A 12,748-nucleotide genomic window follows, 5' to 3' on the forward strand; every position below is an offset into this window, starting at 1 on the left:
CTATGGTGAGGGAGACTACCCCGTGTGATTACTAACATTATGTGTCAACTTGACTGGGTCACGGGGTGCCCAGATATTTGGTCAAACATTATTCTGGGTGTGTCTGTGAAGGTGTTTTGGATGAGACTAACATCTGAAACAACAGACTGAATAAAGCAGACTGCCCTCTCTAATGGTAGTGGCCCTAATCCAACCAGTTCAAAGCCTGAATAGAACAAAAAGGTTGACCCTTCTGAGAGTACTTGACTCTGGTCTTTTCCTGCCTTTGTGGGACTGCTGGTTTTTGGACTGGAATCATACCATTGGCTTTCCTGGGTCTCCAGTTTGCCAAATATAGAACCTGGGACTTCTTAGCCTCCATATTTGCATAAGCCAGTTCATTATAGTAAATCGATTTTTCTCTCTCTCAACTTAACTTGGCCAGGAGGTACACACACACACACATACACACATCCTGTTGGCTTGTTTCTCTGGGGAACCTTAATATATCCTGGTTGAGAACCACTGTTGTAGATTATGTTACTTGGAGGAGATATAGTAGAGAATAAATAGGGAAGAAAGACAGAAGCAAAGCAAGAAAACTTCTGGGTAATGACTAGATGTTATCTTTCTTTCCAGAGATGGTAGCTGGATTATGGTTGATAAGAATTGGGCTCACAGATACATTTTTGCATGATACATCCAAATTGTTACCCGGCACTTACCTCAACACTAGGAAGACATTTGGCAGACACTGCTGTAAAATAAGAACACATTCTATAAGCTGACCTAATACGAGATTATGTTTATGATCGAGTCACATTAATTTATTTGTCATGATAAAATATGTAAAATCCACTATCTTCATTCCATACAAAACTTTTTAAAAGAATGCTTCTGAAGCAAACTCACAGTACATTAGGTAGAAGAGTTTAACCATACAATATATTATTGATTTCAGTCTCCCGTGTTTTGCTATGTGTTACTTGTGCTTTGAAGATTTCTTCACTGGGCCTTTATTATTGGACAAGTTTTTGAAATCCAAGTTTCTCTGAAAGTATTCTGACATTTGATCTAATCTGACTAAACAACTTTACTTGGCACAAAATAGAAGAGTTGATGACATTTAGCGTCAGTTGCACTAGAGCAAAATCTACTAAGTAATCACGTATGGCACAGATGCATACTGAAGCACAATGGATTCTTCCAGGTCTCGGAGACAAAAATCACAGTTTGTGATTCCTTGTATTTAAGATATCCGGGCTTGGAATTGCTTAATCTCACCAATTTTCAAAAAGTCCAACCATACAAACACAGAAGTACAACAGGGAATAATCCCTTACAGATTTCACTCTTAGAAATTTAAAAATTATAATAAAATACCATAGAGCTACATTTAGTTTTAAACACATAAAGACAAGTCACATTATGAAAACTCTTAACATGACCTATTTTTTTTTTGCCTCAATTACGACAAAAAATTGATACTTATCAAGGATCTGAGTTACAACATCCAGAATATGCCCATATAAATAAATGTTAATGGAATTATACATTTTCAGGCTTTTTCCATGATTAATATGTATTTCCTTCAGTTATAAATGAAGCCTTTCCAATATTATTTTAATAGAACCTAATGAATTACTATGCTATTATCCCCACTCCATTTCTTGTCCCCATCTACTTTTATAACGACCTACATCAAAGAAAATGATATTTTCTCCATTGCTTTGTTCCTTTTCCTAAGTGTAAACAACACATTTAGGAGAACTTTCAGTAAAGCTGGAATGGCAAGGTGTTATTCCCCCAAATGCAAAAGAACTAATATTCTCCTTGTTTAAACTATGTTAGAATAGGAATTCTGGCAACACTGCTGTTTCTAGAGTATTTGTAAAAAATAAAGTTTGTCAATGAATTACTACGTATTAAATAGTATATGACTGCTTCTAAGGCATTCTAGAATTTACAGGTTGAAATATAGAAGTTAATAGGCTTAGTTATATAATTTTTCTTTACATGGTTAGTTAAGTTACTAAGCACTTAACGCAATTTTAATACAAATCCTCACAACACCCCTGTGAGGTAGGGATTGCTTATATCTATTTTACAGGTGGGAAATCAGAAAATAAGAGCAAGAAATAACAACCTCAGAGATATGAATCAAGAAATTTTGGTTTTCTCATAAGGCAGACTGCACTTATCAGATGAGTTCTGACAACGTGCTAATAAGGACAAGTAGTGAAATAGTCTGTTTCTGGAAAGAAAGGAAGATTCTAAGCTGATCCAAGAGAGAAATGTCTGTTTAGTATGTGCCTGATACACTGATTAAGGTGCATATAGCATTTCCAGTATTTAGAGTTTGGTAATCATTGTGCAACCCATACCATAATGGGTAAGAGTATTAGCTCCATTTTACAGATGATGTAGTCAAAAACTAAAGGGTTTAGCTGAAAAAACTTTTTTTATACAAATCAGATTTTCTTAGTGAGAAATCATACCTTAAAAAAATACACCCAGAGCGCAGCATTAGTCATATAAGCTATTTAAAAAATATGCCTGTTAAACAAATGAAAAAAAAATTGGTCAGCCCCCACTCCACTATTCACTGGTTCTCCAGAACCCAGCTTTTGGGATTTTTTTTTCTATAAAACGAGTTAACATTTTTCTACTTCCTAAAAGAGAGAGAATATCATGAACATTTGCTTTGAACACAAAGCAAATGTTATCAAGATAACAATAAAAGCGGAAATAAACTCATAGATACAGAGACTATTTTGAGGGCTACTAGATGAGAGGGAGGTTGAGGGGGACAGTAAAAAAAGGCAAAGGGATTAAGAGGTACAAATGGATAGTTGCAGGATAGACATGGAGATGTAGAGTGTAGCAAGGGGAAGATGGTTAATAAAGTTGTAATAAATATATAAGGGGAAAGAAGGGTACTAGATTTAGTGGGGTGATCACTTGGCAAATTATATGGATCTCTTATCACTATGCTATACAACTGAAACTGGTATATTATTGTATGCCAACTATAATTGGAAAAAACTCACTGAATTATACAATGTAAATATAAGCAACTAACTGTCTATTATATTTCAATAAAGGCAGAAAAAAATTAAAAATAAAAAAACTATATGAATAAGAATAAAAATACAGTTAACCTCTATTTTCTCAAGATCCAACAAACGTAGATACATTTCTGCTTTAAATTAATGTTGTCTATCATGGCCAATCGGCCACAAGCAAATTCTTACAATTTCTCCAGATCCTACCCTGAACTGCTACCCTACTCCACAACTCCTGTATACCCCTAATCCCACCCTTTAGCTATGTACTTCTTGTGTCAAGGACTAATAACAACTGAGCAATTAGTAAAGAATACAGAAAAGAAAAATCAGAAAAAATTATCTTAATGAGAAAAATAAAATTTCACTTGAAGACGGCTAGGGAATAGATCTTGAATAGCCTAAAATACATGAAATCAATGTTAATATTTATGTTCATCCTATGAGATAAAATGTTTGAAGACAGTATGAGTGTGCATAATTGCTTATATAATTTAAGTCTAAGATTAAATGACATTCTGACCCCAAAGAGCAACACATTTAACTACTCCTATTGATCCTACATCCATAACAAGTTAGATTTGCACTCAACACATATCAATACTGACCCCAGGAGGCTTTACTCACTTGTCTAAGGCAGAAACTCTACTGCGTTAGACAATGCCCAGTTATTTTCATCATTCAACCCTCAAGAAAAACTTATGACTTCATAATTCGGCTAAACTCACTGTTCATCCAGAGAAAACCTTTGTACCCTTAGAATGAGCTGGATTACTCTTTGAGCTCCCTCCTGAATGAACTCTGATGCTGTCGAGGAACGCTGAGGTTGTCAGGAAATGTCCTCAGTGTGTGCGGTCACTGAGGAACTCAAAGAGTTTTGTATGCAGTTTAATTCTAAGCCTGGCAAACCAAGTTGATTAGATTAAAATGTCTGTGAGGCTTAGAGTTTTTCACAGGGCAGCGTACAAAAATGGTGAAGCTGTTTTGAAGCCTCTCTCTTCTGTTATTCTTCACTATCTAGTATTTGATATTTAAACATTTCAGAAACAATTTGGATCTATCCTTTGTGAGAGGTTTGATCAGTTATTTCCCAGCTACATAGGACAGGTGAATCTTTATTTACTCTATCAGTTTTAATTTTTCTGGGGTTTTAGCTTTCTAACTTTCACCATTATAAAAGGGAGTTAAGTTTATTCACAGAGAAAAACCTACCATAGATTTTAAACATAGTTCTAGAACATTGATTCTATCTACTCTGCTGGTTTTATGGACCAGAAAAAAGTGAAAACTGTATCACTGAAAAATTACTTTTTCAAGTGATTGTTAGAAAATTAATATCAACTCAGCCTAGAAAATGCTCTGACACTGAGGGTATAAAGATAATATGTTTTTTACCGTTTTTCTCTTTAAACTTTTGTAAATCCCCATTCATAAAAAAATCTCAAATTGTTCTTAAGGTCTTTAAGAAAACACTTTAGATTAAAGCAACAACACTGGGGCGTTAGTCAATGCAGATCTATCTGAATCTCTGTCTCTGTATGTTCATCTATGTGTATGTATCTTACTGTTACTTTCTTGGGGTTTTTTTTTTCTTTTTTGTCTGATTTCTTCCTGTCTTTTTAACTAAATTTTTTAAATTAAAAATGAGCTATGCTCAACATTTAATGATAAATAAAAGCCATGTAAGATGTTGCAGAGCTAGTAAGTAAAATGTAATTTTAAAACTATTCATGATTTGGTATATCTATGCCTTAAAACAATTTTGTATACATTATATCATAATTATGCATTAAAATAACCATTAGCTTCCTATATGGCAGGAAATATTTCTAAATAATCCTCATAGGGGCTTATTTATGTGAAATAGCCAAAAGTGATAGCCTAGAATATTCTTTAAAAAATATTTCATTTACTTCATGTTAATTTGTTTTGTTTTTAATGATTCTATAACCTGGAAAAACTTAGAAATTCTATAAATATTTACTCTGAAGTACCATATTACTATACTGGTTTCTGATTTCTAAATTGTGAATTAATTTATGAAAAGTTCACAGCCCTAATTGAAGGTTACATTTTAATAGCCACGAATTACTTCAGGTGACCTAATATATACAGTATTAAAACTATGAATAAATGGTAAAGAAAAAGTCAGTAGAAATTGAGGAAAATAATTTATGAATAAAAAATGCATATAAATTTTTTTCAAAATTGATATAAAAATTCTGGAGAAACTGCTACTCAACTAGAATAGTGTCCACATTTTCTTGTGTGACCTCTGACTCTAAGGCACAAGATGAGTCGAATTGTTCTTGCGACAAGCGAGAACTTTTCAGGGGGCTATCAGACCAGCTGTCACAAAATGGCTGAAATCTCTGGGCTAATGCATTACCAAACCTTTGGCATCGGTTATATCTATAAGATTTACCTTTGTGTGTATACATGTGTTCCAGCAATTGGCTCTTTCGGAGAAACTTATGACCACAGATGGTACAGCTGATTTTTCTTTTCCTTGAAAAAGAAAAATTACAGTTTAATTCTACTGGCTCTGTGTCTTTCGAGATCAAAGACACTTGACTGATCTGCAAAGACTCTGTGGTCCCCCGGTTTGAGGGGTCAGGCTGCTGCTCATTCTCCTTGACAATGAAGGAACTGAGCCTGCGGCATTCAAGAACCTCGCTATTTTCATTAAGTGGATGCACTTCACCAAGGTCATTACTTTCCAGAATGGAAGCAGGAACACCAAATGGGAGGGATCCAGACACATGGGTATGGAGATGTTGTCTTAGGTTACTACGGGAATCAAAACGCTCTCCACAGTAATGGCATAAGTGTATTTTGATACTGCTTTCGGTGAGAGTGGGACCTGTTACCTCTGATGAGGGTGAGGGTGTGATCTGAGAGATTACAGATTCTGGGTCACATCTCTCCTGCTTGATGGACACTGGAGGCTTCTGGTGTTCCTCTAAGGCCTGGGCGGCAGGCCGGGACCTCTGCTGGTCAGCAGTACGATCATCCAGCCCAATAGCAAGTGAAAGCTGCAACTGGGGATGGTCACCCTGCACAGCAGCTCTGTTTCCATTGTTACTGGAAGGAGCTTCTTTGACCTCCAGCCCTTGTTTGACAGTGGATTTTTGGGTCGTTGAGATCTGAATGCCATACAGATTTGAAGACTGCACAGTCTCTGGTGAGAACACTTGATTCATTTCAATTGCAATGTGAGAAAGGTAGTCGGCATGAAGAAATCGAATCCCTTCCTCCAAACGACTATGATCCACAATCTGTTTTGGCCCTTTCCCCGTGTACATAATGTGTAACAAATAGCTGAATATATCAGGTTGGATGTCAGTTGGCTGTATTTTGATGCATTCACTGTTAAAAAAAAACAGATCCACAAAAAATGAAACAACCCAGTTGGCTTTTTATTTAATAGTACACAGTCTTAAGCTAAAGCAATTTTTTCTTAAGAAGTTCAAACTTAGCAATCTGCTTTGATGAAACACAGAAACCAAAGCTTAAATTTTCATTGTATACCAGTTTTATGGCCCAGCAACCATTCATCATGTATTCAATCTACTGCCTAAAGTTAGGAAACACAGATTTTCTGATTAATTCAATATTTATGTAGTGACTCCTAAGTGATACTAGATGCCAGGAGGTAGAAAATTGATAAATAAAATAGGTACCCTGATTTTAAGAAACTTAACAGTCTTTTGAGTCTATAACCAAAAGAACCAAAAACAGGAACTCAAGCAAATACCTATACACCAGTGTTGAGTACAGCATTAGCCAGAAGGTAGAAACCCAGTGTCCTTCAACGGATATATGGATAAACACAATGTGGCGTGTACATACAATGGCATATTATTCAACCAAAAAACAGAATGCAATTCTGATACAACTACAACATGGATAAACCTTGAAAACATTATGCTAAGTGAAATAAGGCAGATACAAGAGGACAAATTTTGTATGACGCCACTTATAAGAAATATTTAGAATGGGCAAAATTCATAGAGACAGAAAGCAAACTAGAGATTACCAGGAGTTTGACGGGGGAAGGAGAGGGAGTTATTATAACGAGTAGTTTCTGTTTGGGGTGATAAAAAGTTTTAAAAATAAATAGTGGTGGTGGTTGCACAATATTGTGAATGTAATTAATGCCACCGAATTATACAATTAAAAATGGTTAAAATGGCAAATTTTGTGTTACATATATTTTACAATAAAAATATTTAAAAAATTTTAAAGGGTGTGCTGACATTGGTAACATTTAGACTTTAAATTATGTTAACCTTATTTTGGCTTCCACACTATATTAGTATATCTCCTCTTTAAATCACAAATGAATACCAGGATAACTTTGAAAAACTTTAAAATAAGTTTCAAACTCAATTTTTATATATGAATCTAGAATTCAGATAAGAGATAGAAATAACTGTGTAACAAGAAATCAGGAAAACATCTCGAAAAATTAAGATAAAGACAACCTGAGGGAAATGCTGGATGTTAAGGAACAATGGAACTGGTCAATGGACTGGACTTCCCTGAAGCAGAAGTTTGTGACAATGCATCAGATAATACTGGGTGTCAGTATGCTGACAATCCATTTTAGCCCTGATATCTCAGGATTCCCTCTTGGCCTTCACTCTTAGCTCTGACCCACCCACTGCCATGGTCTATGGCAGGGGTTTTTTATAACAGCACAGAGCTGTTAACTGAGGATTTTCAGTTGCCCAATGATACCGCACAACTGCCACCTTTGTGTCTCCTGGATTTAGTTTAGCATGGTGATGGGAGCTGAATCAACTCACAGCTCTTGGACAAGACTGATGTGAAGGTAGTGTTTCTAATCTAGTTTCTACAATGACACTTAGGTCAGAGAGGAAACTCTTTGGCATGGCAGAAAAGGCTACCCATAACCTGTTGCCTACTCTAACCACCTATCCTCTTTGTGCCATACATTCCAATCATTTTAATCTAGCCTGGTTCATATCTGTATGTTTTCATGCATTTTTTTTTCCTCTGCCTGCAGTGTACCTTCTTGCATTCCTTTACATCTGAAAAACAACTCCTGATCCTTCAAGATCCTTCAAGGGCCTCTGTAAAACCTGTTTCAACCTTCTCAAAATAGGGCTGCTGACATTCCACTCTACCTTGTACAACATTTCTATTATGGACTTATCACATTAATTATTAATAACAGCAGCTAACAGTGCGAAGCTCCTGTTCTAAATATTTTAATATTATTAATCCATTTAATCTTCTTAACAGCATGCGTGTGTACACTATTCTAGTGTTTTCTGGAAAAGGAAACTGAGGCAGAGAGATCAATTATACTGCAATCATTTTCTTTATATGTATTGCATCTCTATTAGACTAAAAATTTCTTGAGGGCAGGGAGTATAACTTACCTGTTACTGAGGTCTAGCATAGTGCCTGACATGTAAGTGCTCAAAAATAGTTAAATGAGTGAGCAATTAAATAAAAATGTATAATTGATGCTGAAATCCTAAATATTTCATGTAAAGTCCTTTTAAAAAACATAATATTCTATCACTTTCAATGGAAGATGTATTAAAGGAATTCTTTACCAAGAGCTCAAAATCTGAATAGCACTTTCCAGCCCTCCCACTACTTATTTATCATGTTAGGGTAAACTGAATCCAAAAGAACTTTTTGAAAAACTATTTGAAACAAATGACCTTTGAACTGTAATATGGAATATAAAGTGGGTAGAATTATGACACTGAAACCTTGCTATGAAAGTGTTATGGAATGGAAATCAGCAACTTAGTGATTAAGAGCAAAACTTTTTAAGACCACAGATGTACATGAGTCTAACTTATTAGCTGTGTAATCCTAGATGGGCGAGTTACTTAACTACTCAGTCTTGGTTTCTTTTTCTCTAAGATAGTATGGACAACGGTAGAATTTATATCAGGTAAATACTTAAGGCTTGGTATAGGATAAGCCTTCAATAAATTTGAGCTTTTGTTTCTTACTCTTATCTTCACCATAAATCCTTCACGCTGCATTTAATTACTGATAAATTGGTTTTATTTATTTATTGGTTTTATTTATTTATTTATTTGGTTTTTGTTTGTTTTATTATTTTTCTTTTTATTCCTTAAGGTGACTCCATAACAAAAAAATCCCTAAAATGATGTTATAAGGTTTAGATATACCACAACATTAAAATTCATCTGATTTACAAAAAGCACATCCTTACCTTGTTTGGTGAATAAATATCATCTTGAAATAGTTAGAAAAAGCAGCTAGCACTGCTCTGTGAGCTTTGAAGTAAACATCTCCAATAGCAACTGTGCAATCACACAAAAAACCAAATTCTCGTTGCATGTTCAGCTGCTGCAGAAGGACAAGGCTATGGCTAGCTGTGTCCATTGTGATTCTGAGAAAAAGGACAATATAAAGATTTTTTTTTTTTTGCAAAATTGGCTATAGTTCACACAAACCTACAAAATACAAGGAGACCTAAATTTAAATGAAATTATTCAAAAGTTTTCAATACTATTAATTTCACCCCAAACCTAACATTAAGTCCTCCTATTATGACAATTGATATCAACTCTACTGAAGCTGTAAATATATATGGACTTTTTTCATCTGGTAAGAAGGTTGCTTGGTATGAATGATATAGGAACATAAGGCCTGTTCTTTTAAATCTAGGTAACCACAATGTTTCTAGTCCTGTTTCCTCACTGGAAAAATAGGAATGAGATATTTATCCCTAAATAAGTTATGTGAAAAGCACCTTGTACTGGAAACAGCTATTCAAATGTTAGCTATAAATGTTAATAAGTATGTCTCGGCTAGGCTAGAGCTGTCGCTGTGCCTTAGGGATCCTGTGTGCTCAGGGGACACTGGCCTATCACACAATGTTTGGGAAACTTATCAGTCACAGTAAGTTCAGGAGCCCTTAAAATAGATGCTCAGCCACATCCCCTGATTTACATGGGCCCGGGAGCCCCATGGGAAAGAACCTAAACCCTGATCTTAACTGACTTCAGATACATACATGCATGGAGGTTCCTGAAGGAAGCAGAATGCAGGATGAGAGCACTGGCCTCGGGAGGAAAAAATCATGCATGAGGAATAACATGCAAAAGAATTCTGGCAGAGAAATTTAGCATGAGTAGCAAGAACATTCAAGACTTCCATGGTTCCAAACAGGTGGGAAGCTGTGCTTTATCACTTTCTCCACCCCAACTGTACAGAGAGCCCTGGTGCTTTAGAAAGACGGCAGCTGTGGTATAGAGGGCATCACTGTGGGTCCAGGAGAGCCTCCACTGAAAAAAGCAGATTCTAAAAGGAGAATGAAGTTTCCTTACTAGCCAGGGAGACCAAGGTGTAAGGAGGTCAGTGATTAGAGTGTGGGGCTGGCTGTCTGGAGACTGGCAGTAGCTTGGGCAGCAGACAGCTGAGTGAAAATATAGTAAAAATAGCTAACATTTTATAGTGCTTCCTATGTTATCAGGCAATTTCCACTCATTTAATACAACTCTATGAGAAAGGGAGTACTCAGTGTCTTACAGATGAAGAAACTGAATCAGCAGCACAGAGTTAATTTACTCAAGGTCAAACTACTAGTAAGTGACAGATGAGAGTATTCAAACCCAGGCACTCAAACGACCTCCCTCTCTATCTCCCAGAGGGAACATGACTCGCGAACTGGAAGAACCAAGGGAACCATCAGCCCAGTTACACATCAAGGGACCCCAGGAAGCCTCAGAAATATTTGGAAAGAGAAATCAGGGAAAAATCTGGATTTCCTGCCACTTAAACAAATGTGACACAGCGAAACAAATATTTATACTTAGTGGCTAAAGTCTAGACTGGTAAAGATAAACATGATTATTACTGATAAAAAGTTAAATCTATTTTTATTAAAACTACATATTTAATGTACCAATATGGAATAATCTCCAAGATATATAAAGTAAAAAAAGCAAAGTAAAATAAGAAACACTACCACTTATGTAAAGGGGGTGGAGTGGTTATTTTATTTTTAAAGGTGGGGGAGGGAGGAAATTATTCATAAATATATTCTTGTTTATGTACATATCTCTGGAAAGCATCAAAGAAATGAGTAAAATGTTCGTTTCTGGGAGGGAAACTAGGGAGCAGGGAGTTAGAGGTAGGGGGAACTGTACTGTTTAAAATTTTAAAAAAACCCTTTATAGAAGTTTAATAGCAGACATACCTACATATATACCTTTTCCTTTTTTAAAATTATGAAATATTTCAGATAGACAAGTAGGTACAGAGAACAATGTAGCACCCACCTAACCACCCACCACTGAGCGTAGAAATAAACATTGCAAACATGGTAGAGACCCTCCTGACGCCCCTGGCATCTCTCCCTCATTCTATCCCAGCACCAACCTTGCCTCCAAAGGTAAATGCCATCTTGAATTTGATGTTTATGTCTCTCCTGTATATTGTCATGATGTTACTGCATATGTATATATCCCTCAAGAAGGTATGGTACTGTTCTGGATGTTTGAAAATTTTTTACAAATAATACTGTACTTTAGGAATCCTGCAACTTGCTTAATTCTACATTAAACATTACTTTTTAAAAAAACCTACTTATTCAAACGTTTCCCCTATTTCTCCCCAATTAAAAAAACAAAAACAAAAACAAATCTCTTATCCCTTACCTTCTCATTTTAAAAGCCTTTAAGTAGCAATGAAATAAGAAATAACGATATAACAAAACCTGGAGACTTGAGCCTACCTCTAAGAATACAAACAAAATCCAAGTGTGGGTATTATTCCCAAAGGCCTTTTAACCAAAAACCACTATTTATTGTACTTACATTTCCCTGATTCTAATACATCACCAATTTATAAGAAGACTAAAATACCAAAATAAAACTCTATATTAGAGATTTCAGTATGTGAAAAACTGTCTTAGATTCAATGAATGGTTCAAATGGTTTAACTAGCCTTACAAATTGTCTCAAAACCCCCAGATTATAAACATTTTTACCAGTTATATATATTTATATATATATAGATATATCTATGCATGTATATATAGATGTATATACATACATAACATTAGTATAATGAACCATTGAACCATATGGAAATGAAAATGGCACACTAAAAAGCCATATATAAAAAAATCTTGTGGTTACTGGGCTATGAGTAACAGTTAAATTCACTTAATGAAAAATATTTTTTGAAGAAAAATTTAATAAAGGAAAAATATTTGAAAGCACCCATTGTACAAGGCATGAGGGTAGGGAAAAAATTACATAGATTCTGCGATCAAGATTACAGGCTAATAGGGGAGATAAAACATAGTAATTATGACATGAAGTGACAAGTGTCATAAAAGCAGTTTGGGGAACATGCTATGAGAGCGAAATAAATAACAGGTGACCCAATGGAAAATAAGCTGTTTGAACTAGATTTAGATGAATAGGCAGAAGGTGAACATAACACTGCAGGCAGAAAAATTAGAAAGGGTAAAATTACAGGGAGGGGTATGTATATATAGATAACTGAAGAATTCAGGTTGGCACAGAAAAAAACAAAAGTAAGTGAATAATAAGAGATGGGGTCAGCTCACAGAGGTTACTAAATTAAAACTAAAAGATATTGCAGCTGTGTCTGAAATAGAGATCTATGTTGTTTTCTGTGGGAGGGATAGCAGCATAGTAGTTAAAGTCCGA

General features: G+C 35.3%; 1 protein-coding gene across 3 annotated transcripts in view; it reads right to left on the bottom strand.

Annotated features, from left to right (window-relative positions):
- Positions 1 to 134: 134 nt before the first annotated feature.
- ZBTB25 (zinc finger and BTB domain containing 25) overlaps positions 135 to 12,748 on the bottom strand; it is a 21,029-nt gene continuing 8,415 nt past the window's right edge. The window contains exons 2-4 of one of the 3 annotated variants that reach the window (XM_039875223.1): positions 9,274 to 9,453; positions 5,470 to 6,413; positions 135 to 736 (exon numbers count right to left, since the gene is read on the bottom strand). In XM_039875223.1, the coding sequence (XP_039731157.1) occupies positions 690 to 736; positions 5,470 to 6,413; positions 9,274 to 9,446 (1,164 nt within the window). In that variant the 5' untranslated portion in view covers positions 9,447 to 9,453 and the 3' untranslated portion in view covers positions 135 to 689. Of the gene's footprint in view, positions 737 to 769; positions 6,414 to 9,273; positions 9,454 to 12,748 lie in introns of those variants that run through there. The other 2 variants (XM_039875222.1, XM_039875221.1) reach the window with 2 other exon arrangements.

The sequence above is a fragment of the Pteropus medius genome, unplaced genomic scaffold, assembly GCF_902729225.1.
Source record: "Pteropus medius unplaced genomic scaffold, Ma_sr-lr_union100, whole genome shotgun sequence".
Lineage (NCBI taxonomy): Eukaryota > Metazoa > Chordata > Mammalia > Chiroptera > Pteropodidae > Pteropus > Pteropus medius.